The sequence below is a fragment of the Megalobrama amblycephala genome, linkage group LG3 (assembly GCF_018812025.1).
Source record: "Megalobrama amblycephala isolate DHTTF-2021 linkage group LG3, ASM1881202v1, whole genome shotgun sequence".
NCBI lineage: Eukaryota > Metazoa > Chordata > Actinopteri > Cypriniformes > Xenocyprididae > Megalobrama > Megalobrama amblycephala.
Window position 1 is genome coordinate 17,729,825 of NC_063046.1, and position 26,789 is coordinate 17,756,613.

Consider the following 26,789-nt stretch of genomic DNA (forward strand, 5'->3'; position numbering starts at 1 on the left):
GGATCAATGAATATGCAAATTAGCCCCGCCTCCACTCGCTCACGCCAGCTCAGAGATCCATTCGGTCAGCTTACTGAGGTAAACGCTGCACAATGGTAGCACTCTTTACAACATTGGATGCATAACAGTAATTAATATGATTAGCCTTTTGCTTGACTACGTTATCAAACAGCTAATAATGTGCTAATGTCACAAAAAACCATGTTCCCGTTCGCCATGTCAGAGTCAGACATCTGCCTTCTAACAATCAATATCCTTACAAAGGCTTTGAACAGCTCAGAACGTCAAGTCATGTAATTCATTATAACATCGTAATATACATCATACACCCGGCATATTGCTAAATCTACACGATTTTTCATATCAACAGAAAAATATACCGGGATAACCTGACTTCTCTCAAGACTCCCCTGCTAGTTCACTGTTAATGATATGCTAAAGCCTGCCAGCACGTCGACATGTTTGGGGTAGTTTGGTATAAGGTAGTTTGTGATGTCACAGACACCAGCGATTTCAAACCGCGGGTTTGAGACTGTCTTTTTTTCACTGCGGTTTTAAGGAGAAAATACTCGCAGTGGTGTTGACGTGAATATTCACATAGTTTGTCTTAAAGCATATTAAAAACACAACATAGACATATAAACAACATTAAAAACTTGATTTTCACCACAGGATGTCTTTAAAAGACGATAAAACGGATTTAAGCTCAGTATGAAAACCTCATATGTAACATGCTGAGGTTAAACCGTCATTGCTTTTTATGAACTTTATATCAAACGGCATCATATTAAGTGAGTCATTAATAGCCTATGAGCAATCTGGAAAACTAAGCATGTGACTTGACTTGCAGGTGACCGTTGTGCTCCTGCTTCTAACCATCCACCTGACGACTCCCCACAGACTCCTTGTGAACAAGGTTTTACACCCACCTCCTCTGTTTTCTGTTATCAATAAATAAAAAATGTGGTTATTAGAATAAACATACTAATGCACTGCTCTTCACAGCATGCATGGAGCTCTCTGAAAGCACCCAACCACCTTCTGCCAAACACAGCAGCCAAGGGGGCAAGAAGCAGAAGGACAGTGGAAAGGTGGACATCCAACTCAAACCTCACATCCCTCACTCAATGTCTACAGAACGGCCGCAATCTCTCGCAGACCTCAAAACTTACAAAGACACCAAAGTGCTGGTGGCCAAGTTTCTGGAGCACTCGAGCTGCAGTCTACCTCCAGAGGTCCAGCAGGTGGTCAACAGCATTAAATGTGTTATTAAATCTGATGAGAAACACATGGAGGAGGCCATATTCAGTGCCAATATCATTGATCAGGTGAATTTGGGGTTTTTTTTTTTGTTTTTTGTTTTTTTTGCCTTTTTTATTATGATAGGACAGTAAGCAGACAGGAAGTGAAATGGGAGAGAGAGAGAGAGGGGGGGGTGGGATCGGGAAAGGTCCTCGAGCTGGGACTTGAACTCAGGTCACCCGAAGCGCAACAGCACTACAGTTGTAAGAAAAAGTATGTGAACCAGTTGCCGAATCTGTGTAAATGTGAAAATTTTTTAACAAAATAAGAGAGATCATACAAAATGCATGTTATTTTTTGTTTAGTACTGTCCTGAGTAAGATATTTTACTTAAAAGATGCCTACTAGTACACAAGAAAAAAAAAAAAAGCTGAATTTATTCAAATGGCCCCATTCAAAAGTATGTGAACCATTGGTTCTTAATACTGTGTGTGGTTACCTGGATGATCTACGACTGTTTTTTTGTTTTGTGATGGTTGTTCTTGAGTCCCTTGTTTGTCCTGAGCAGTTAAACTGAGCTCTGTTCTTCAGAAAAAACCTCCAGGTCCTGCGGATTCTTCAGTTTTTAAGCATTTTTTGCATATTTGAACCCTTTCCAGCAGTGACTGGGATGATTTTGAGATCCATCTTTTCACACCGAAGACAATTGAGGGACTCAAACACAACTATTAAAAAAGGTTCAAACATTCACTGATGCTCCAGAAGGAAACACGATGCATTAAGAGCTGGGGGGTGAAAACTTTTGAACAGGATGAAGATGTTCAAATTTTTCTTATTTTATTGAAATATCATTGCTTTTCATTTAGTACTGCCCTCTGGAAGCGACAGGAGATACTTGCATGTTTCCTGGAAGAAAAAATAAGTACAATTTACCTTGATATTCAAATTCAAACGTTTTCATCCAGGTAACGAAACACAATAATAAGAACCAATGGTTCACATACTTTTGAATGACCATTTGAATAAATTCAGCTTTTTTTTTTTTCTTGTGGACTATATGTAAACATCTTTTATGTAAAATATCTTACTCAGGACAGTACTAAACAAAAAATAGCATGCATTTTGTATGATCTCTCTTATTTTGTTAAAATTTTTCACATTTTCACAGATTCTGCAAGCGGTTCACATACTTTTTCTTACAACCGTATGTTGGTGCTGACCACGAGGCTATCGGCGGCAACAAATTTGGCATATTTTTGTGTAAAATATCTAGTATTTTTGTATTCTTTTTTGATAATCTCAAACATATAAGAAATGATTTTTTTTTTTACTTTAATACAGTAGCTGAAAGTGAAATATCACAAATGATTTACATTAAGGATGTTTGTTTTGCTCATATCCTTCACACAGTTGATGACACAGTCACAGAAGATCACGAGGAAGCACGCTCACGAAGATCTGCATTTACAGAGCTGCGGAGCTTTGAGTTCCCCATCCTCATCTTCGCGCCGTCCACCCAGAGGATCCAGTCAGACAGATGTGCCTGCCACCCTGGGTCATCAATCTCCATGCCAGCCTCAAAGTCTCATTAGTGTATGCAGAGAAACTACACTTTGACCCTCTGGAATAAAAACTCCCTTTTCCTCATAAACCTCTGAATATGTGCCAAGGCCGAGTCCTAACTTTCATCAGCAGAAAACTGTAGCTCTTGAAAAACAAAAACAAACAGCGAGTTAACATGGAGTTGACACTCCCTCATAATAAAGATACTCAAAAAACACCTGCAGGGGTGCATATTTTTATTTCATTGTCAGAAAAAAATTAAATATTTGTTGAAGTGTTGAATTTGCTACTGTGATAAATAGGAGAGTGGGTCTGTAACGGACTGTAGAAGATGACATGGATTTACCTCTTCACTAAACTTTTTTTTTTTTTTTTAAATGAGAATTAACATTGAAATGCACAGCTTCTGCAAACATTTTGTGAAATATTGGACATACTGTACTTGGTCATTATGTGCCACTGCAGGACAGAGACCTTTATGAAGCTGGATTATTCAACTTACCTCAGTGTGTAATTATTATTTTCAGTGTTGCAAAATAAAAAAATGTGTCTGTTTGTATTTTTCTTTCTATATAGATTGCTATTTTAACCCTATTTTGGATTTTATAAACAGTACTCTGACAGGGTCTTGAGTGTTTATGTGTGCTTAGACTTTTTGTAATATACCGCTAAAAAAGAGCAGGCTTATTTCAGGTTTATCCCAGTGCGAAATCCTTGGAGTAGCTTAGTCTCTCTCTGTGTGTGTGCGCTGTGTTCAAAGTTTTTCTTCAGGTTCCTAATCCATTCTAAGTGCCTTTAGTAAACTACACAGGGAGGCTGCTTTTTTGTTAAACTAGATGGCAACTAGTTTATATAATCTGCAGGTCTGGTTTACTGTGGATCTTAAATGTCAAGGAAACAAAGACATAATTTTAAGATATATGTATCACCAAATTGTCTCTAAACAGACACCTCTGATTGTTTATATATTAAAATCAACCTCAGGCATCAAATGAATGCATTAATTTAAAAAAAAGACATCATGAGCAACATCCCAGAATAGGTAAGGCTCGCATAAATGCGCCGTTTTGGCTAGTGAGAATGTTCATTCTAATACCACTTACCCCACCTTTTCTTATTATTTGAGCGTCCAATAAAAATTGAGCGACAGAAGCAGGTACGCCCACAGTCAATCAGATACGCCTAATGCATATGGTTGTATCCACTGATTGGCTGTTGTAGCTGTCAATCACGTTCCTCCGTACACCTTACACTTAGGACGACATTTTTTATGTTTTTTTTTAATCGAGACGTGTAACCTGGCAGTTAGATATACAAGATAACGACACGATAACGAAATATGATCTATTGCTGACGCGTTTACTTATATAACGTTATATAGATGTACACACAAAAACACAGTGTTTGCGCGTGCATTTTGCAGGCGCGAGAAGAAAGGAGGCAGGCTGGAGTTGAGTTACAGTACTAGAGAACTCTAAAGCTAGCGCTACATGTATAGTCTAACCTGCATGGAATTACATTTGAAGACGCGTTAAACGCATATTTTCAGTTTGTTTATACTGTTCTTTTATATCAGGTGCGTATGGTGGTGCATGTGCAGAATACTGTAAATTTGGCCTTGCTGGGGGTGTCTGATGTAACGCTAACGTTCAAATAGGCTATTAGTGCTTTGTTGCTAATGGTAATAGATGTGTTTACATGCCCAAATCCGGGTTGGCTTTGTGTGTTCGTTGCTGTGTGTTCAGGAGAAATCGGTATCGCGTTGTTGAACTGAATCTAGCACACGGCTGTTGCTCCACGCATGCTACTTTAGCGAGGTTATAGCTAACACACCGCTGAACGGTGCTTCCAGAAGTGTATTTATCACACGAGCATGACGGCAGAGATGGCCGTAACCGACTAAAAATGCGTTATTAAGTGCTGTAGGATCAGGCGGAAGACGGAAAGCTGATGGCTGTGTGCCGTTAGCTCCCAGTAGCTCTCATAGGCCACGTCGCCTGTGTGTGTGTGTTGATGTGTTTGATCTACTGACAGTGGCGTTGCATGAATGCAAACAAGGAAAAGCCAGAAGTCGCCAACTGTGCGGAAGGGACTCTGAGGAATCGTCAAAGTAGTTGTGTCACCGACTTCAGGACACCTCAAGGTTGCTGTAAGCCGAATGGGGAAGAACATTTATATTTAGATAACTTGACACAGCAGTGACCACATCGCTCGTATTTTATCGCTCACACAAAGCCAGAGACCGTAATCTGTGCGCCTCTTCGATTACGCGATGATTGGCTTCGGCGCGAATCGACGTGGAGGTCGCCTCCCTTCCTTTATCCTGATCGTGTTATTGGTAATTATTGTCATTTTGTCGTTTAACTACTGGAGCGTGTCCACTAAGCACGGGAGGCTGCTGGACGAGCTGGCCGAGGTGCAGACTCAGGTGAAGCGCACGGACGCGGCGCGCTCTCGCCTGGAGAAGAGAAACTCCGAGTTGATGATGCAGGTGGACACGCACCGGAAACAAATCGATCAGAAGGACGGAGACTACAGCGTGCTGGAGAGCAAACTGCAGGCCAGGGATGCGCTGGTCAAATCTTGCACCGATGAAAAGGTGGGTGAGAGAAAAAGAACACGAGGGGTTTCTTTACATATAACAAGTTAGACATTTCACTGATGTGCTGTACCGATTTGTTTTTGTCTGCCACTGTCATGCATGCCTTGCATATCCCTGCAAATGATTGAACTCTTCCCCCTGGGCACTTCTGGCAAAGCTGGTGTAGATCATGGGTTTCAAACTTTACAGACCAGAAACATCCCACCCAAACTCTGAGCCAGCACAGACACCCACAGTATTAAAGGCTAGATTAGTGACAACTTTCATTTAAAACATTGTCACTATTACATAGTAGTGATTGATATATTTATAAGTTTGCCAGTATTTGGCTATTTTGATGTTTTTGGCATCGTCTTAGTCAACTTACTAATGTATAATCCACAATCTTTCACATATTTTTAGTTAATTTAATTAAAAAAATTATAAAACACAGACAACGAATATACAATTAACAATAACGTAACAATTGCGTAAACATGTTTGTTTTGCAAATACATGAAGTGTTGACCATTAGTTGAGCCAATGTCATTATGGTGGACTGACCATTAAATAATAATAAAAAAATCATATCAGCCACTGTTATACAGTAGGCCTATAATACTCAGCAGATCATATGTTGCAGATGCTTTGGAAATGAAATAGGGTTCTATGTGTTTATCTTCTCCATGGATAGATGGTTGGAAACCATGGCAGTCTCTCTATTATGATCAATGCACATCCTGCATGGCTGATTGCTAAGCCCTTTGTTCAAGTCTTTTTATGGTGTTACTTGGTTAATGCAAACAGGTTTTATAGGTGATTGTGTTCTGTGCAACATGTAATGCCTTGCCTTGTTTTGTGAATATACTATTTTACAGAAACAATTCCGACATTACAGGAAGAATAGTATTACTAGATTTTTTTTCCTGTGAACTTTTTGCATACATGCACAGTGGATTTAAATTTTAAAAGCATATAACATAGTGTTTATCAAGGAGTAGGCAGTTTGCTGAAATTAATGGTACCCGTTTAACTGGTTGTGTTTGCAGATAATGCAATTTTCCCTCTGTGTGACTGCTGTGACGTGTTCAGTCAACAGGTTGCGTGACTGACAGAAGCACTGACATTTGCAATGCTGGTGTACTTCCAACCCTTATGCAGGGTTCAGTGGAAATTTCAATGTTGAACACATTATATGTAAATTTCCCCCCTTACCATTAACATCAATATAGTAAAAATGCGAGCTGACAGGACAGAGAGCATCCTGCCATCTTGCTCTTTATGGTTTCAAGCCTTAGGCTTCCCTGTGGTTGTGTGACGCAGCTGAGAGCTCATGGTTGGGGCCCATCTGTGTGCCCAGGGCTGTGAGAGCCCCCCACGCTCCTTCATGTCTCAGGGTCTTCCCACACAGCCCTCTGTCTCTCTCTTTGTTCTTGATATTATATCAACATAATTGTTGGGAGACTGTCATTACTAGGGCTGGAAGGCAATAACTATTCATGATTGATTATATTCTTGATAACATTTAGGGAGAATATGTATTAATAATTTAAATGGCATGCATTGCATTTATTGCCTTATAGCACTCCTATTCACTTCCCATTGTCATTATGGTTTACAGTAAATAGACTAATCATCTTGGTTATTGTGTAAGGAGGGGATGTGGAAGATGTCACGGTTGCGGAAGTTAGATTTTGAAACGCATTTCTGCTTGGGTTTTGTCTACCTGGGAAGAGGAATGGGATATATGAGCATTGCTGTGCATTTGGATGCTCTGTACCTTTATAGATTTATTCTGTGCTGCAGCAAATGTTTGGTCATATTGCTTGCGCAGGCCCCTTTACAGATTATTACCCTTTCACATTCATTGCATACAGCAGTACTTGTAAAATGCGTCCACATTTTAGGAGGCACCTTGAAGCTTTGTAGTCTTATACTAGGCCTGTCACAATTATTGGTTAATCGTATGATCGTGGTTATTCTATCTAATCACAATTATTTGAGATAACCCCAATAATTGTGCAGTTTAAATTTCATTTACATTTTGCCATCCAAATAAGGGAAATTTAAGCGCTTAAAAAATGGCATCAAATGCGCAATATGTGTCTCCTTTTCTGGTGTGGTAGGGAGAAACAGGGGAGTCATAAGCTGGCAGGGAGTAAAGAATAATGAATACAAAATGCACTGTTATAAAGTAGACAAAGATAGTCAAAGGTCTTCCTTTATACTAATGAAAGCTTGTTGTTTAATCAGACCGCTATATTATATTATATTATAGAAAATTATAGAAATATTAATGTTCACAGCATTAAAGTAAATCATATGAGTTGTTATTATATACATGTCCAAGTAACAAAATAATGTATTAGGTTTACTCTGTAAGAGACATGAACAAAACCAGTAACTGAATTCAGCTAGTGGATTGACTTACCATCTCTTCAATAGCTGTCAATTTATTCTACTCATTTTAATAAACTAAAGTTACATTGTTATTTTCCTTAGCTGATCATGGCAACACTTACGCTTGCATCTAAAAGCACGTCTAACTTAATACCTTTTCACCGTGTCATTTGGCATGAGATTAGGAATAGGACCTGTTCCCTGCTGGGAATGCTAAAGCTGTCATCCTGTTCCCTATTCTGTTTATCAAAGGTGGAGAACCAGTGTGTCAGTATGCACACACAGGCACACCTATTCGATTGTTTTCTTGTTCATTTGTACTATGTGGTCTTTCCAAAGAGAAAGCTATCCATTAGCATTGGCATTTATCTCAACGGCAGTTGCTTGGATGACGTGTGAACCTATGAGTATGCAACATGTAAGGCCACAGCAAGCAAGGTCATTTAAGTCATTTAAAATAAATTGTGCACTGGTAAAATGTATACATCTGAATTCATATGTTGCTTGGAAATAAAAATGAATTTATTAGAGCAGCATGATTATGGATTGGCAATTCTCCCACAATTCTGAACAGACAACTAAACAAAATAACATAATTTACTAGACAAAATATTCATTGCTGCAGTTGGTTTAAAAATGTTTAATCAATTTGAATTCTTTTTTCTTTTTTTAAATTGGTTTGGATGAATGACTCAATGACTCACTCATAAAGACTTGTTTCATTACTAGATGAATCTTGTCTGGCTATCACCAGACCAAGCTCAATTTAAAATTGAACATTGGTCTCGGGAGTTTGCTATGTATATCCTACTGCACAAGAGGCGTGATCAACGAGCATCATTCACGCAATTGGATAGTCCTTCAACCAATTAGATCAACGATCCGGGTGACATACTTTTGCAGAGCGACGCAAAAACTACAGACAGGTTTAGTTTGTATTGGTTTGTAGCATTGGTCATCGGTTTGTAGAAGCAGCAATGGCATCGAGCGATTTTTGCAGGTTGTGCAAAAAACCATGAAAGTGAATTTTATTATATAATGTGCAAATAATTGATATCTCAGTTATGCAGTTTGTTGTGACGCTTGTGGGCTTACTGGAGCTAACATGCAAATGACTGCAAAACAGAACACAACCATTTTTGAGGGTGCTTCCCACAGGTTTGAAATATACTTGCAGTGGTAACCATTACCCATGGCACAAAAATGGTCTACTACATGTGACAAACAAATAATGTGTGATATCCCCCCCCCCCCCCCCAAATGTATACATCTGAATTCATATGTTGCTTGGAAATAAAAATGAATTTATTAGAGCAGCATGATTATGGATTGGCAATTCTCCCACAATTCTGAACAGACAACTAAACAAAATAACATAATTTACTAGACAAAATATTCATTGCTGCAGTTGGTTTAAAAATGTTTAATCAATTTGAATTCTTTTTTCTTTTTTTAAATTGGTTTGGATGAATGACTCAATGACTCACTCATAAAGACTTGTTTCATTACTAGATGAATCTTGTCTGGCTATCACCAGACCAAGCTCAATTTAAAATTGAACATTGGTCTCGGGAGTTTGCTATGTATATCCTACTGCACAAGAGGCGTGATCAACGAGCATCATTCACGCAATTGGATAGTCCTTCAACCAATTAGATCAACGATCCGGGTGACATACTTTTGCAGAGCGACGCAAAAACTACAGACAGGTTTAGTTTGTATTGGTTTGTAGCATTGGTCATCGGTTTGTAGAAGCAGCAATGGCATCGAGCGATTTTTGCAGGTTGTGCAAAAAACCATGAAAGTGAGTGATATTTACACCCAGTCAAGCAATTTGTTTGCTAAACTAAAGTCATTTAGCATCGTTGCGAGGTTAAAAGGAATTGGATTGACGGTCGTGCGAGAGACGTCATTGTGTCAACCACCCAGAACCATAGAAAGAGCTCTGTACCCACCAATAGCGAGCAAGGTGGATAAGCCAGTCTGTGATTGGTTCCCGCAAAAGTGTAACAGATGCAGCAGAAATGAATGTACGGGTTTCCAGTTGCCGGGCGAAATCAAATCGCCGGCAGATCAGGCTGGGTTTACCCAGTCTAAGATGAATCAGCATTTTTGAACGAATTCTTTTGAATGAATGATTCAGTGACATACATTTTTTTTTTTTTTTTTTTTTAACAATCACTTGTCGCCATCTAGTAGCATAACAATGTTATTAGTAATCTTTATAAACTCCTATAAACTTTTATCCCGGTTCTCCTGTGAAAATTTGAATATTTGCAACAGAAATAACTATACTGTGTGGTTGAAAAGACCGCTGCTTTCTCTGGGTCAGTGGCAGCGTCAACACAGATTTGAATGTTCCAGTATGATTTCACTAAAGGTTTAATAGACACAGGCAAATCCTTGTCATTTAGGAATAAGATCATGTGGGTGTTTGAATGGAGATCGCAGTCTTTTAATCTTAGAATACATGGTTACTGTTGAATGTCAATAAAGAAGCAGGCCTTTAGTCTCTGAACGGTACCAACCCCATTATGAATGATCAGTGCCTTTGGCTCTTCAGGTTGTTTATGGTGGAAAAAGATCAGCCATATTCTTTTTGAATTATTAATAATTCTAGTAAATATTTTATTATATAATGTGCAAATAATTGATATCTCAGTTATGCAGTTTGTTGTGACGCTTGTGGGCTTACTGGAGCTAACATGCAAATGACTGCAAAACAGAACACAACCATTTTTGAGGGTGCTTCCCACAGGTTTGAAATATACTTGCAGTGGTAGCCGGGTGAAAAATCCTCCTATTACCCATGGCACAAAAATGGTCTACTACATGTGACAAACAAATAATGTGTGATATCCCCCCCCCAGTATTTTTGTTCTCCTTGCTGTCATATAGTGTCTCTCTCATTGAATGGGACACAGTAAAATTTATATAATGAATATATATGTGTCAAATAATGTTCTTAGTCTTTTCTTCCTGTGGGGGAGACAACAATAATTTACTATGAATTAAATGGAAATCAAATTAAATACAATTTATTATGTAATCAAAATACCAATAATGCCCAAAAGAAAAAAACGTAGCGTGTGACTTTTAATTATAAACAAGCCAGAAATACACCAGGACTCTTATTTTTTCTGTACTATTGCAGGCTGATCCTTCAGATTCTTACAACTGTATAAAACATTTTATATGAAGGCCATGAAGTAGACATTGTAATAATTCATCAACTTGAGTTCATTTGCAATTGCTTGGCATAAATCTGCACTTTTCATTGATTGAAAATCACTTTGAAGAAGTCGGAAGCGTCCCCCTTGTGACTTTGCAAAATGCAGCGCCCTTGGGAAAGTAAACAGTTCTGACGCACACATAACGAGTAGGTACGAAACGACTAGTTAATTGATCGAGGATGGTTTCATTATCTTGGGCGGATATAAAAGTATAAGAGGATAAAAATGATAAAAGCAAAAATGTGTCTCCAAATATACTTGGGCGGCCGTTAATATGCCTGGGTGGCCCGCCCAAGTAAAGTCTATGTGTGGGAAGCACTGTTACATTTAGTTGTCAGTTTGCAAACTGTATAATTAACTATTGTGAAACGGCACCATTTATTTACAAAATTGCTTGGTTAAATTATTGATTTATACTATTTATTTGTTAGTTTATTCTAGGGCTGGGCGATATATTGCATGCGATTCTCACGCGCATTTCGTCAGTAAAGCCGGTTCCCTGATTACCTCTAAATCGCCATCACCTGCTTTAAAATGGAGCGCCTTTTAATAGACAGAGCCGTAGTTCACTGATAAGCCACGCAAAATCGTGTTCATTATCAAAGTCGATTCATCTTCGATACTGAACCCGATTTTGCGTGGCTTGTCCGTGAACTACGGCTTTGTCTATTAAAAGGCGCTCCATTTGAAAGCAGGTGATGGCGATTTAGCGGTAATCAGGGAACCGGCTTTACTGACGAAATGCGCGTGAGAATCGCATGCGATATATCACCCAGCCCTAGTTTATTCATTTGTCACATCAAAATACCACAATGCAATATTGCCAAAGTAAAAATAGGTGTAACATAGAATGGTTACAGAAAATGTTTAACCCCATCAGTGATTTGGGTGGTATGTTGATCACTATCAGCATGCTGAAATGTTTACTTTGCATTTACTATTCTTCTTAAAGTCAAAATGAAATAAAAATGGACCCTGTTTATTTGAGTACATCGTGTTCCTGGTGTAATTGACCCTTCGCCAGGAGTTTGATTGACAAGCGATCTAACCAATCAGAACGCCGCATCCGCCATTTTGTCTGACAAAGCAGCCAGTAGTTAGAAGATTAACCTCGGTGGAGTTAAACTTGAAAAATTGTGTATATTGACATCTCTACGCGTTTGAAACAACATTCATTCTCATGTTCTTTCATGTTTATTTGACGCTATAAATGGACTAGTAGGAAGAGATGATCGGTTTACGAGCCTCTTGAGCTGAGGCGCTACAGCAATGTGTCACGACCATGGTCACGACATATTAAAGAGCCACAAAACGGTTTTTATTGTTTGAATTTCTTTAATAACTACACAGTTTGAAAGCTGGGACTTTGTTTAATATCATAAGTTACCTGCTTTGTCTTGTCTGTCACTGTGTTGTCAGTTTCCTCTTTGTTCTGCGATGTATTTTTCACTGTGTGTGGCGTGACAGCACCACGGCTAGTCGGACAAAGCAACAGTAACTAAGGGGGGCGGGTCTTTGCGAAGGGTCAATTGTGCACTGTCCATCTGTCCATATTAATTCAAATAGGCTAGGGTAGAAAAAAAAAATCTCTCCCCTTCAAGTACCTGGCTACATCCTGGTACTGTATGTAACAGCCACTTCATATTGACTTATAGTTTTAGGTCGTACTCGTTATGAATGAAGTGGCTGTTGCACCTTATCAAATGTTTTAAAAGAGCCATGCAGAAGCACTTGAAGTGTTTTGAAGTGATGCAGTGAGTCTGTGTCCCTCTCTTACCTGCTGGCGAAAGGGGTGCTGAGCTCGGCTTTTTTCTCCTACGGGGTGACTGACATTGATGCTTTAATTACCGGCCCCTCTCCTGTGTGTGATTCTTCTTTAAGTCAGGCATCTGATCATCCCAATAGTGAAATCAGCAGTAGCAGTGTGGTACTGGTTAGTGTATGGTTAGGGATCCATTTAAGGGCTCAAGGACTGACTTTTGCCATTAGCTTCCAGTTGGTAGATGCCAGTCCAGCAACTGCCACTGAGATGAACAGATTTCAAAGTGTTCTTCAGGTATTATTGACCTCTTTGGCTCCATTGTGTCTGAGAGAAACTGCAAGAATTGCTCCAAGCCCTTATTTCCGCTTTAGGTGTAGAAAAATTATAGATGGAGGCGTGGGTTTGAAACAAACACAAAATGGAAGCTCTTAACTGTTGAAATTGTCTCCCTCACATTTAACAAATCGATATTGATTAGATGAAGCACCAGTATAAAATCTATAGGATAAGCATGCATAGGCATTCATCTGCATTGTTGGTGAGTACTGCATACACACAGTGCAGCAGACTGCTATTTTGCTGTCTTTCTGTTTGCTGTTCTGCTGGTAGAAGTAGCTCAAGGCTTATCGGGCCTCTTTAATAGCACACTGCTCAGTCCTTATGTCTGCTGCCCTTGCAGCTTAATTTACTGTGCCGACTATCATCTTCTGCTTTGAGCCGGGGCTCTGCTCTCAGTAAACTCATGCTCTGACTATGTCCACGTTCCCCTCAGTGAATTTGTCATCTTGATCACAGTTCCCTCTGAGCTTCCCCTTCTCAATCCCATCGCAAAATCACAGCCGCCTCTCTTACAGCAGTAAAGCTCAGGAGATTGAATTATCTTACTGTGGCTCATTGAAAGGGAATCTGACAATACTGGTTGGATGATAACACAGGCAATACTTAAGAATCTGTGGTATAGTTGGCAGCTTCACACAGTTTCTCATGAGGATGAGGATGGTTTTATTATTTCTGAATGCAGAAACTGATCTCAAAAGGAGGAGGTTAATTAATAAAGGTCAGATACAATGGTGTTCTAAAATCTGAGGGGAGATATATCATATATATATATATATATATATATATATATATAAAATCATTCATTTATCGATTGATTGATTGAAAGAAGTTAATACTTTTATTCAGCAGTGGCACATTAAATTGAAGTTTACATTACAAAGAAAGATGTACTTTTGAGATTTATGTTCATCAAAAAATCCTGAAAATGTGTTTCCAAATCAATGTTTCTTGTTGCACCAAATCAGCATATTGGAATGATTTCTGAAGGACCATCTGACTCTGGTAATGATGCTGAAAATTCAGCTTTACCAACACAGGAATAAATTACATTTTAAAACATAATTTCCTGTTGGAAATAGATATTTCACAATATTACTGTTAATTCTGTAAAATAAGTGCAGCCTTGGTGAGCATAAGAAACTTTTAAAATCATTAAAAAAAACTTACTGACCCAAAGCTTTTGAATGGTAGTGTGTAAAGTTTAGATTTAGAGATTATTCAACCATAGCTTCAAATGTGAGTTGTTGACTCTGGATATAATAATTAAACCTTGATCTATAGCAGCTCAAAGATTTGAGTAGTTGACATTTTAAGCATGGAAATAGAAGGAAAGTGAAATTTTTGTTGTGTTTTTCCAGGCTAATCCCTTAAACTGCATGGGTCATCATTAAAAGGATTTCTAAAAAGATGTTTTGTATATTACTCTATTGCTGTCTTCACTCATTTTTTGTGTTTTTCAGAATAAGCTGCAGAATGATGTCAGTGCCCAAATGTCAGAGATTCACAGACTCAAGGGTAAGAAGTGCACACAAGAGGGTACTATTTCCCAGTATCACCTCTTTGTCAATGGAACAGGATTGTTGTGGGTTATGCAAGTACAGCACTATTTTTGTACATTTTGTTGTACAGATATGTTGTTCCTTCCTACTTCACACTGATGTAAACCAATCATGGTATTCTGTTGTCTGATATTTTTCAGATTATGGTGTGTTTGGCTCCTAATCTAATTGGACATGCAGTCAGTCATGTTTGTCTAAATGTTTGTGTGTACATTTACAGAACAGGTAAAGGAGTTGAGACAGGAGGTCATCCGACAGGAAGACCAACTGAGGGAAGTGCGGAAAAACAGCACCAATATGGAGAAGAAGCTAGAATATGAGAGGTGAATACAAGCACTGGTGGACTTTCCCAGACCCAAAAGAAGGGGTCTTGTTTTCTGTGCACTTACGTTCCTACATTTGGTAATGGTTAAGATGTTCGACTAGTTGATCATGTATAATATATATGTAACGTACATTGCAGCTTGCAGTGTGGCAGACAAATAACCGAGCTGAAGGCAGAATATGAGGAGAGCAAAAAAACAATGGAAGAAGAGGCAGCAAAACTCAGACAGGTACGCTGTGAATGATTTGAATACAGGCAGTGTAAACTCTAGCTTGTCTTAACTCACTAATTGTATTTTGCATCAAAGGATTGGTTCACCCAAAAATGCAAATACTGTCATTAATTACTTACCCTCATGTCTTTCCAAACCCGTAAGATTTTCATTCATCTTCGGAACACAAATGAAGATCTGTCTGACTCCTAGCAGCTATGCAACTACACTTTCATGAAGAGATGGTAAAACTAATCCATATGAATTTATCAACCGATTTAATTTAGGCTTTTATTCACATATAAACATTGATCAGCAAGCATAAAAAGAAGCTCAACCGAACCTGCTTGATGTGTGAGAACAAGCCTCTTGCAGAAGCTCAAACACGAGAATGAACCTCATTGGTTCTCGCGCGTCAAGCAAACATGCTTGAGCTTCCATTAACCACAACTGATGTGTGAGTTGATGAATGTTTATATGTGAATAAAAGCCTAAATTCGATCTGTGATCATGTAAAGTGATCTTGTTTCTTAAGAAAATTTGTACTAAACCGCTCCGTGTCAGTTGCGTAGCTGTCTATGCAGGGACAGAAAGCTCTCAGATTTCATCAAAAAGATCTTCATTTGTGTTCCAAAGATGAACAAAATTCTTATGGGTTTGGAATGACATGAGGGTGAGTAATTAATGACAGAATTTTCATTTTAAGTAAAACTATCTCTTTAAAATAAAAACTTTCTCATTTCAGAGTTTATTAGAGAATCATAAAGTGGATACAGGGGATCGGAAGATGAAGGTGGATCTTGATCAGTCCATCAAAAGAAAAGAGGAGGACACTGCAGAGCGCCACACAGTGGCTGCACGACGAAATGATGGCCAAGTTCCTAAAGGTAGTAGGAAAAAAACACAAGCAGACGCATATACACTATATTGCCAAAAGTATTGGAACACCCCTCCAAATCATTGAATTCAGGTGTTCCAATCACTTCCATGGCCACAGGTGTATAAAATAGGCATACACCTAGGCATGCAGACTGCTTCTACAAATATTTGTGACCAGTCACGGAAAGTAGGGACACAAGTCGGTTTTGGGGCATTTTGAGTTATTCACAGATTCTGAAAGTGCAGTCTCCAAGCTTTCCAACGATGTGTGACACATGGAAATCTGATAATATTTGGAGAAGTTGTGGCCATTTGAAGGTAGGCAATCAAGAAAGCTCTATAGGGAGAAAAACGCCTCTAAAGTTGCAGTTCTCGCCTGTTCTCACCTGCTGGGAGTGACAATAGGGCTCATTTACATCTCATTTAGATAAGCCATACCCCCTGTAAAGCTGCATGGACCGCATACTATTAATAATAAAGGTTAATGTGCATTGTAAATGTCAGTAATTTATCTTTTTTGACTTTTATAAAAATGATTTAGAGGCTGAAATATGTGACTTTTTTGTCAAAACTCTATTTGAACTTGTGCATTGTAGATAACATGTTGCAAGACACTCCTTTAAAATCTGCCCATCATTTTTAATGTTATTATTTTAATGTTTATGTAAAGAAAAAGTACATATTGATGCTAATTTTATTTTTTATTTGCTGGTTTTCCACATAAAACTTGGTGAATTGACTTTTTGAACAGGATTCTGTGATAACCGTGATCATTTTGGTCACTATAATCATGAAATGAAATGTTCTCACCTGAGAAGCCTGTTAAAGAAGAATAGGCAATCCAGGAAATAACTGGACTAACAGAGAGGCCAGAGATCGCTAACTATGGCTATTCAAAACACTTTTCAAGTCAATAAATACACGATTGAGACGATGAATGCATGCATTGACTCAGAATTTGCGTCTGAATAGCGCTGGCTCCGTGGGCGTGGCCGCATTAGCAGATAATGAGCTGAATCACGGACTTCTGACATGGCTCTCTTTTCATACAGATTACATAAACACAGAAGGTTTGTTTTTGATTTGACTTACACATTTTAACACTTGACATTTCAACGTTTTTTCAGACATAGGCTAAGTATAATTTTTTTATGATTAGTATTCACTAAGTTACAGTTCATTTTCTGAGAACTATCAGATTGGACTTCGTTCAAAGGGAGACGAGAGATCACGCATAATGTTAGTTTTCTTTATTTTTCAAAAAGCACAACATTTTGTTTTTACTCTGAGTGTACACAAATAAAAGAAGACATTCTATAGTTTCAATTGATATATTACTTATGTCTCTATGACAAAAAATGACAGAGTATTTTAAGTCTGTTTTGCTGCAATGTGAAAAAAATCCTGCAAAATGCGCCGGCGCGTTACCCGACTCCAGAGAGGTAATGTCTTATTATGCCGCTTTCATCGTCGCTCAGATCGTCTTCAGAATCAGTGAGCGCTTGTTCATAAGCATCCGGCTTGTCGAAGAAGTATTTCAAAACATTCATTGAATTTTGATATCAGCTAGAGCCGGCCAGAGCGCTGCATAGTAAGTAGCCACGCTTCCCAGTATGGAAATACACACAGACAATGACACGCCCCTACTGCGTGCTAGAGTCTCCGAAAAACAAGCCGATTTCAACCTCAAAATGTACGCTTTTAAATATACCAATACTGCTATCTCAAACACGGAAAGGCTTCTTCATGATCTCAACTAACAGATTCTGCAAAAAAACGAAAATCACCAATTTTGAAAAAAAAAATGCTTCTTTCTCATTTTGCTCGAGAGTTGTGCTGCCGACTTGTGTCCCTGGTTTCCGTGACGGGTCACATTTGTGAAAGAATGGGTTGCTCTCAGGAGCTCAGTGAATTCGGGCGTGGTACTGTGATAGGTTGCCACCTGTGCAATATGTCAATTCTTGAAATTTCCTCACTACTAAATATTCCACGGTCAACTGTTAGTGGTATCATAACAAAGTGGAAGCAATTGGGAACAGCAGCAACTCAGCCACGATGCGCTGATGGACGAGTCTGGGTTTGGCGGTTGCCAGGAGAACGGTACTTGCCTGACTGCATTGTGCCAACTGTAAAGTTTGGTGGAGGGGGGATTATGGTGTGGGGTTGTTTTTTCAGGGGTTGGGCTTGGCCCCTTAGTTCCAGTGAAAGGAACTCTTAATGCTTCAGCATACTAAGACATTTTGGACAATTTCATGCTCCCAAATTTGTGGGAAAAGTTTGTGGATGGCACCTTCCTGTTTCAAGTTTCATGTCTGCGCACCAGTGAACAAAGCAAGGACCATAAAGACATGGATGAGCGAGTTTGGTGTGGAGGAACTTGACTGGCCTGCACAGAGTCCTGACATCAACCCGATAGAACACCTTAGGGATGAATTAGAGCGGCGATTGCGAGCCAGGCCTTCTCGTCAACATCACTGCCTGACCTCAAAAATGAGGTCTAGAAGAATGGTCAAATTCTCATAAACACACTCCTAAAGCATGTGGAAAGCCTTCCCAGAAGAGTTGAAGCTGTAATGGCTGCAAAGGGTGGGCCAACTCCATATTAAACCCTATGGATTAAGAATGGGATGTCATTAAAGTTCATGTGCATGTAAAGGCAGGAGCCCCAAAACTTTTGGCAATATAGTTTACATTTCATAGTGTACAAAATCTTTTGACTGACAAGTCTAATTTTCTTGCTTTTTTCTATCACCACCACTCAAGATGATATGGTTAAACCTGGTAGCGATGCTGGCATGCCTGGCATTGAGGACAGTGAAGTGGGCAAGATAGAAGACGCACAGTTTGGTGAGTATCACAAAGTAAATTTCTAGACGATTTCATTAAACTACTGAAGTCATCTTTGTTCAGTGCTGATGAGTAACAGATTGAATAATCTCTACAGTGTGCTTAAAATAAGAGTTCATGTCAGTTACTTCATTCAGAGATATGTTTTATGTTTCTCCAGCCTTAAAGAAGCCAGCCATTACACCACAGAAACACATGGAGCCTGCAGAGGCTGCGGCACTGCTGAAGGAGGAGAGGGCAGGGTTTGACGCTGGAGCTGGTGCCAGACCAGGGGATGATTTGGCCCACGGGCAACCGCTGGACCGACCAGACTTACCCCATGATGAAAATCTGCGTTTGGGAAACCATGACGTCCCTGTGCAGCAGCAGGTTCCAAAACCAGTGGCCGACAAACCCATGCTGTTCGACGAGGATAATAAGGCAGGCATAAAGGCAGATGAGTTTGGGGAGCAGCGCAGACAGCTGGGAGGTGAGAGGTCATGTTTTATCAGTGCTTAACACTTTTCAATTGTTGGCTGTGTTAGAAATGTGATGCAGGACCCAAACATACACATAGTTACTATGCAGGCAATAAGGATTACTGTACATGTATTCATCCCGAACCATCACAGTACGGACGTCAAGGTTCGGTGCATACAATCAAGATGAGGAATACAGTCAGCCACAGGCAGTCCACATTCGAATTCAGAAGGGGGCGCGTTTGCTAAATGCCACAACGGGAAAAAGAGCAGAAAAAACAGATGATCTATGCACCAACCCAAAATGAGTTCAGATGGCACGCAAGAGCTTACTAGGCTGTGTTCCAGTTCGTTTTTTTTATCCCCTTCCCTCGCTAACTTCCCTCAGTCTCGTTGACTTGGATGTACGTCATTGCTTAGGTTGCACGAGTGCTCACTACTGGCGGAACCCTTGCAATGGGCTGTATTGGAATGTCCTAAGCCCTTGATCACTCGGAGTCCTCTATGGAGTTCATTTATTATTAATTTTTTTTTTCCCTCATGAAACTGTTTAATGCAGCATTCTATACGTACATAGGTGTGTTTGGGTTGTTTTAGATATTTAAAAAAAATAATTAATATATCATAGTTGTTTGTGGTTGGGTAAATTAAACGTGATATGCAGTGACGTCACAATCGTGTTGCATTGTGGTATATTGAGCTGTCTAAAGTGTACATATGAAGTAGACTCGTAAACTTCACGGAAAGGAAACCAGGACTGCAGAATTTATGTAGCACTTTACTACACTTAAAGCACAATCATATCAGGGGGTTTCTCCTCAACTACCACCAATGTGCAGCATCCTCTTGGATGATGCGATGGCAGCCACACTATAACGGCACCAGGGCGCTCACCACACAGCAGCTATAGGTGGAGAGAAGAGAGTGATAGAGCCAATTCAAAGGATGGGGATTTTTAGGAAGCCATGATTGATAATGGTCAATGAAGGAAATTTGGCCAGGACACCGGGGTTTCACCTTTACTCTTTATGAGAAGTGCAATGGGATTTTTAATGACCACAGAGTCAGAACCACATTTTTTAGTCCATATACCTATAGGAAATTTAGGTTAAAATTAGATTAAAGTTAGGGAGTGCTTTCTTCCACTCTAATTTTCTGAACTGGATAAGCTATGCTTTTTTTTTTTTTTTTTTTTTTTTTTTTTTTTTTGTAGTAGTAGTAGTAGTAGCAATTCTGTGCTTTTGTTTGTGTGTATGTACTGGGCCTTTTTTCTTTCTTTTAACCTCTGTTGGGAGAAGCTGTCCTCTTTTCATCTTTCCTCTGTGAGCCATGTCATTAATTGAAGTTTATACTTTTTACTTTTAGTGTTTTTCACTTGGGAATAATGGAGATTAGAGGAATGCTGTCATGTAACATAATCCTTCCACTTACAGAAATGTACCTGTTTGATATCAAGTGTTCTTTCTGTCCATTTTTTTTAATTAGATGAAGGTTTGAAGGCAGAGGGAGTTGGACCTCGTCCTCCTCATAACCCAGCTCAGGTTCTTCCCAAACCCGTTGACCTGCGCAATGGCAGAGATCCTGTGCACGCTGACCCCCCACGTCACCGTCAGAGTGAGTATTAAACCGTACAAGGGTGGGGATGGGTGCTATTTCTGAAGATGACAAGACAAAGCTTCAGCTATCCTCTTGTTACGTCATGATGTACCAAATACTGTTTCAGGGTATAAGCCTTCACTCCGTTTTAATTGAGAAAACTGAGTAAAAACTCAGTGTGCACTACAGTCTCCAGGCTTATGGCATCCCAGACACCATTAATTTAACAATTCAGAAAAGATGAATCATTGTCTGGTTATCTGAAATTTCAGTATGGAGATAAATGTAGAATGTAGGATCAGGATTTTTTAGTAATACAACAGCACGTCATGAGTGTATATTAGCACCATTTGTTGTTTGCTTTTGGCATATGATAGAGAATTTGGACTCAGACTTAACAACCGGATACTGATCTTCTCAGATTCTCTGAAACTCAGTCTGCACTTTCATGTATGTTATCATTTGGTGGTTTCCATAAAGCTCCAGTGGGTTACCTTAAAAATAATGTTAGGGTTAGTAAGTAGTGATTTTCATTTTTGGGTGAACTATCTCTTTAAGACTTTCAAGGGGGTTTGATGCAGCAGAAGCTGGCACCATTCAAGCCAGTTAAATCAAACCCTCTCAGGTAAGCAGAACCTGATTTTGCTGAGTTCATTTTTTGTTGATCCTGGAACAACATTCAAATCAACCAATCAGATTTGAGAGACAAGTTTACAGATTATGTCAAGTTTAGGCTTAAAATCATGAATTGGTGCTTCTATATCAGTGTTATTCATCTATCATTTCCCTCTGATTTTTGGGATAACTTATGGGTACGGTTAGGTTTAGGGAAAAGAATAGGGTTAAGACAAAATTTTCAGACTGGAATGTTGTTCCAGGAACGCATCTAACTCAGCAAAATCAGGACGTGCCTCGGGTAACCAGGCAGAGCATATATGTGTGTGTGAAATACAGATTGTAAAGCTGTACACACTACTGCATTTTGTGCATTTGTCAACATCTGGGCTTAAAGTCAAGCAGTAATGTTTGTGCCTGTAAATAGTCAGAGAAGATAGTAGATTGGGTTCTCTGCTGATTACTGCGCTGCCTGACTTTGCTTTCTTTGCTAAATTCCTCCACACCATGTACCCCATCCCACCCAGCCTTCCTTTCTTCTGTGTAAAGTCCTCTACCACCAGCTCCATTCCTCACTTGTCCTCTGAGGTTCTATTTTATTTGGGCCTAAATTATAACATATACCTTTTTTGGTCATTTTAACCTTAACTTTAAATGTAGTCTGATTGCCCTCTCTCTATTGTCGTAAATATGCTTCTGACCTGTTTCTGTACTTTCTTTTCCTTTTCCTCTTCCTTTAATGCTCTTGTTTCTCTGTCTTTTACCTCTTTCAAAATTTGCTTGTTCCTTCCTTTCTTTCTTCCTTTCTTTCTTTCTTTCTTTCTTTCTTTCTTTCTTTCTTTCTTTCTTTCTTTCTTTCTTTCTTTCTTTCTTTCTTTCTTTCTTTCTTTCTTTCTTTCTTTCTTTCTTTCTTTCTTTCTTTCTTTCCTGATGGGGCCCTTCTCTGCCTCTGCAGGCCGTTTCTTTGATGAAAATGAGTCCCCTGTAGATCCGCAACACGGCAATAAGCTAGCGGACTATAACGGGGATGATGGCAACGTAGGTGAGTATGAGGCGGACAAGCAGGCCGAGCTGGCCTACAATGAGGAAGAGGATGGTGATGGTGGGGAGGAAGACGTCCAAGGTGAGCCCAGGGGGACTGCGACTGCTTTGCTATTCCGTCTCCTCTCCCCCTCCCTTGTGCTGTTGCTGTTCTGCTATATTAAGCTGCTGGTTCAGTCATCATGGGCTCACAGCATACTGAAGTACTGTCAGTTCATTTGGCCTAATGCTTGAAAGGCTTGTTTAAGGAGTCAGTCGCAGGGGAAGCCCTCACCTCAGTGTGCTGAGAGCATGTGTGGAAGAGAGAAAGATATGAGTGTGAGATCCTTAACCTTTCTGGACCATGTGGTTATGAGACTGAACCTTCTCTCCCAGCATGCCTTACTCGGCACTTCCAGTCATTGTCTTTACTAATCAGCGTGCTAGTGTGTAGAGTTATTGTGTTGTCTGCATGTGAAAGCCATAATGCTGGGTTGAATCATTTTCACTAGGGTTTGGGGTTTTAAATAGTCTACTTTGAAATCGCAGTTAACTGTAGACTTAGCTATCTTATTTCATCTTGCCAATTTTTCATCACTGCTTATCACTTCTGCCAATTATAAACCCTACATCTTTTAGGCCATGTTCACAATGCACAGTCTAGGGAGTGACAACTGCATGTAAGTGCAAGAATGAATTGTGTAAATTCTGTCTCTGTCTGCCATTGTCGATATTAGGGCTGCATCATATTTCAAAACGGCCAGTGTATTTGTGATGACTGAAAGAATTTAATACTGACGAAACTTCTACATTTCAGGTCAACACAGGTAGCAGAGAATAAACTGGGCATGCGACCGTTCCTTAGTGTGTGTGTGTGTGTGTGCGTGCGCGCGCATGTGTGTACACTCTGATAGCGTAGGCCAGACAATTAGCAAGCCATCCTGATGCTCTTATAGCAAACTATTGAAGTAAGCAAGCCATGTGAGGAAAGACAAGTTTCAGGTGTTTTTGTTTACCTAGATGTTTTTGATGCCGTAAGATCCAGGCAGACGAACAACGATTATGTCAGAGATTAAATCTGAATAAGGGATAACAAATTTTAGTAAAATATAACAAATAAGTTTCAAGATAAGTAAATCTTAGTATTAATATCCAAAGTATTGTATCTAACAGATGAAAATTGTGAAGATCAGAGTATAGAGAAAGAAAGGCCCAAAAGAAGTAAGATATTTGCAGAATACAAGGAGAGGAAGAAGAGAAGAAGCAGCAGCAGCAGAAGAAGAAGAAAATAAAAGCAAAGAATACATATGCAGGAAATTTACATCTTCCTAAAGTTGTTTTGGTTTAACAATAAAAGGTTAAATAGACTTATTATGTCATGGCTGGTGTAACGAATAGGTTGGCATGACCGGTCAAATGCTACAGTTGCAAAGATGGATGAAAATAGACAAGGTGTGGTCTTGACACCTTTAGAACAAAGACAGCGAATGAAGTGTGAATTACTAATTCTGAGAAACATTATCACTCAGACAGTAGCTGGAATGGGTCCAATATAAAACACAAGTAACTAAGATATATCTCTTAATCGTACATGAACATTTGAGCACAACATACATGCACGCATACACTTGGAGAACGCTACATATGAATATTAATCAAACAGAATAAGATCAATGTAACTAACAGTTAACAAAACCTTGTAACATTGTACAGAGTAACAGTAATGTATATAATTGAATATTTGATGGGGGTTCATATATGAAGTATGAATAATATGCATTCAAAGACAAAATTCATAAGGAACAAATCATAAATAAATAATATGGTTTGGAAAAATATGAATTCAAAAAATATCACAAACATTGACTTTGGATACACCAGTTTTCAGTTGTTGTTTTTTTGCATTGATATTAAAATGACTCCGATTTGATATTACTTTTTATGTAAATGCTACAGTAAAACATTGCTGTTGACTTTCAGAAGTTGTCGTGAAACATGTTGGTTATCATTTTTGGTTTTTAAATGTATTTAAATATGTTACATTTATTTTACACACTTGGAGCATTATTGTATTACACATCACATATCTTTCTTTAGTATTATGCAGCTCTAGTTGATATAGTGATAACCATAGAAACGTTTTGGCAGCTGTTAACAAGAAACAGCCATTTTTGACTAAATAAATATTACCAACTGACATGAAATTGTTCATAAACCAAAAAGATCAGGCAGTGACAACCACATTTATATATACAGTATATAAAAAATATGCATGGAACCAACTCTTTTTAAAAGCAACAAACACTGCCTCTTCTGGCACAGTCACTCCTGTATTCTGTATGGACACTGAGTGAATCTTGTACATTTTTCTTTCACACATTTAAATGTGGTTGTCATTCCCAAAACTTTGCACTGTGTATGTGGCTTTGGTATCTTTCACTATTATTAGTTTGAATGTTTCTTTGAAAATTGGGTATATTTTCTTTAGCTGTGAAAGTTAAGCTAGTTAGTTAGTCAGCCATTGTTGTGATTGTAATCACTGAATTGTAATTATCCTTGTATCTTTCAGATGATGAAGACCGGGAGGCTCCAGGTGAAAGGGCTGTGGATTACGGAAAGCGACATCAAGCCATTGATGTGCTGTAGTCCCATCTCTCAAAAATCCCATACTTTGAGCTTTGGATGTTTCTGACAATGAAGTAGCCAAGAGGGGAAAAAGGACTTTGGATTTTAGCAGTGATTTTGGTGTCATGTACGATTGGAGACGTTCAGACTATCCAAACTATTTCAGTGTCTTCAGAGAGGAACGAGTTTCAGCGGTTATGTCTGAAATCAATGACTGCGGATGAGTTCTATTCAACTTCAATGCGACAAAGTGATTTCATGATCTTCTGCAAATGTCTGCTTGCACATGACGTGATCTGAGAGTATTGTTTTCTTTTCTTTCTTTTTTTTGCCCCCATCTGTAGCACAGGTCTAACAGAATTGGGTTTTGGAATTATTATATTGTACAAATGTGTTTTTCTTTTTCTGGGGGGATAATAAAATACCTTCTCCAGACACTGGAGGACGCTACTGTGAATAGATAATATGGAAGTAATATTTCTCTGTTTGATTCACAAAGTGGAACATATTGATACTACTGGTGGAAGGGACCTCTAGACCACCAGTTGTTTTTTTGCTAAAAAGCATAATCTCCCTTTATCTTTTTGGACAACTGTTGTTGAATTGAAGTGTAAATTATGGGAAGATGCAATTAAGTTGCTGTTCAACTTTAACCTTTTTCTGGTACAAAATGACAGATTAGCCAGACAATAATCTTTTTTTTCTTTTTCTTTTTCTTTTTTAACTATTCTGATTCTGAAGGAGTACTCAAAAGTGCACATTGAGTTTTGTAAGGACATTGTTGCATGCAAAAGGCAGCCTTTGTAAATCAGCCTGTAGATCATCAAGAAAATGGAAAAAAGCAATACTCAGTGCCACAGACTAAACTGACCACAGCTGTCGGCCTGCCTGCTTCCTTTCTTACTGGTAGCTGTAGATCAGCGGTCCCAAACTCCATTCCTGGAGGGCCACAGCTCTGCACAGTTTTGCTCCAACTCTAATCAAACACACCTGATCCAGTTAATCAAGGTCTTCAGGATTACTAGAAACTTCCAAGCAGGTGTGAGTTGGAGCTGTGCAGAGCTGTGGCCCTCCAGGAATTGAGTTTGAGACCACTGCTGTAGATGTACAGTACATATAAGGAGGAATCTCTGACGAGGGATGCTGTAAAATTGCTAAACTCTCAAATGGAAATAATGATCATATACCTAACTGTTTGTGTTTGTTTCATAATCAAGCAAATTTGGTAGGGTTGGCATACTGAATGTACTCTTATAGCTTGTGATTGTTTTTGAGCTCTGTCACATGGGTGTTTGGGCTCTCTTACACAGCTGTGCAGTGCAATCCATGGATAACGATTAACAAAAGTCTTTATATTTAAAATAAACTGGTCCTGTTTTTGGAAAAAAGTACAAATTCTATCACTGTGAAGTATAGAAAGTAGTAGCATCAAGAAGAGCACCCAGAAGTCTTCATTAATTTGTCCCAGGCTGCTTTACAAACAAATGACTACATTACTGTAACAATAAACGATTTTCTTTTCTGTAGAGTTTTA

At 39.0% G+C, this 26,789-nt stretch overlaps 2 protein-coding genes across 5 annotated transcripts in view; both read left to right on the forward strand.

The window, feature by feature from the left end:
* Positions 1 to 3,364, forward strand: part of fam189a1 (family with sequence similarity 189 member A1) — a 143,509-nt gene extending 140,145 nt beyond the window's left edge. For all 3 annotated transcript variants that reach the window (XM_048184364.1, XM_048184365.1, XM_048184366.1), the window contains 3 exons: positions 851 to 916; positions 1,006 to 1,328; positions 2,653 to 3,364. In XM_048184364.1, coding sequence (XP_048040321.1) covers positions 851 to 916; positions 1,006 to 1,328; positions 2,653 to 2,859 — 596 coding nt within the window. In that variant the 3' untranslated portion in view covers positions 2,860 to 3,364. The remainder of the gene's footprint in view (positions 1 to 850; positions 917 to 1,005; positions 1,329 to 2,652) is intronic.
* Positions 3,365 to 4,038: 674 nt separating this feature from the next.
* Positions 4,039 to 26,783, forward strand: golm2 (golgi membrane protein 2). 2 transcript variants are annotated; one of them, XM_048184368.1, is made up of 10 exons: positions 4,039 to 5,404; positions 14,581 to 14,635; positions 14,900 to 15,002; positions 15,143 to 15,233; positions 15,961 to 16,102; positions 18,858 to 18,941; positions 19,102 to 19,410; positions 20,885 to 21,013; positions 22,566 to 22,733; positions 25,200 to 26,783. In XM_048184368.1, exons 1-10 carry the CDS (start codon positions 5,078 to 5,080, stop codon positions 25,274 to 25,276), a joined length of 1,485 nt encoding a protein of 494 aa, XP_048040325.1. In that variant the 5' UTR covers positions 4,039 to 5,077; the 3' UTR covers positions 25,277 to 26,783. The 2 variants fall into 2 exon arrangements, with proteins under 2 accessions (XP_048040325.1, XP_048040326.1); XM_048184369.1 differs by lacking the exon at positions 22,566 to 22,733 and having other exon boundaries at positions 4,040 to 5,404.
* The last annotated feature ends 6 nt before the right edge of the window (positions 26,784 to 26,789 follow it).

What these genes read in the sequence shown, in the direction of transcription:
- golm2 (XM_048184368.1), top strand. Translation starts at nt 5,078, where the DNA reads ATGATTGGCTTCGGCGCGAATCGACGTGGAGGTCGCCTCCCTTCCTTT. An exon ending in GCAGCGCAGACAGCTGGGAG is followed by an intron (nt 19,411 to 20,884) that starts GTGAGAGGTCAT and finishes TTTTTTAATTAG; the next exon opens with ATGAAGGTTTGAAGGCAGAG. An exon ending in TGGGGAGGAAGACGTCCAAG is followed by an intron (nt 22,734 to 25,199) that starts GTGAGCCCAGGG and finishes TGTATCTTTCAG; the next exon opens with ATGATGAAGACCGGGAGGCT.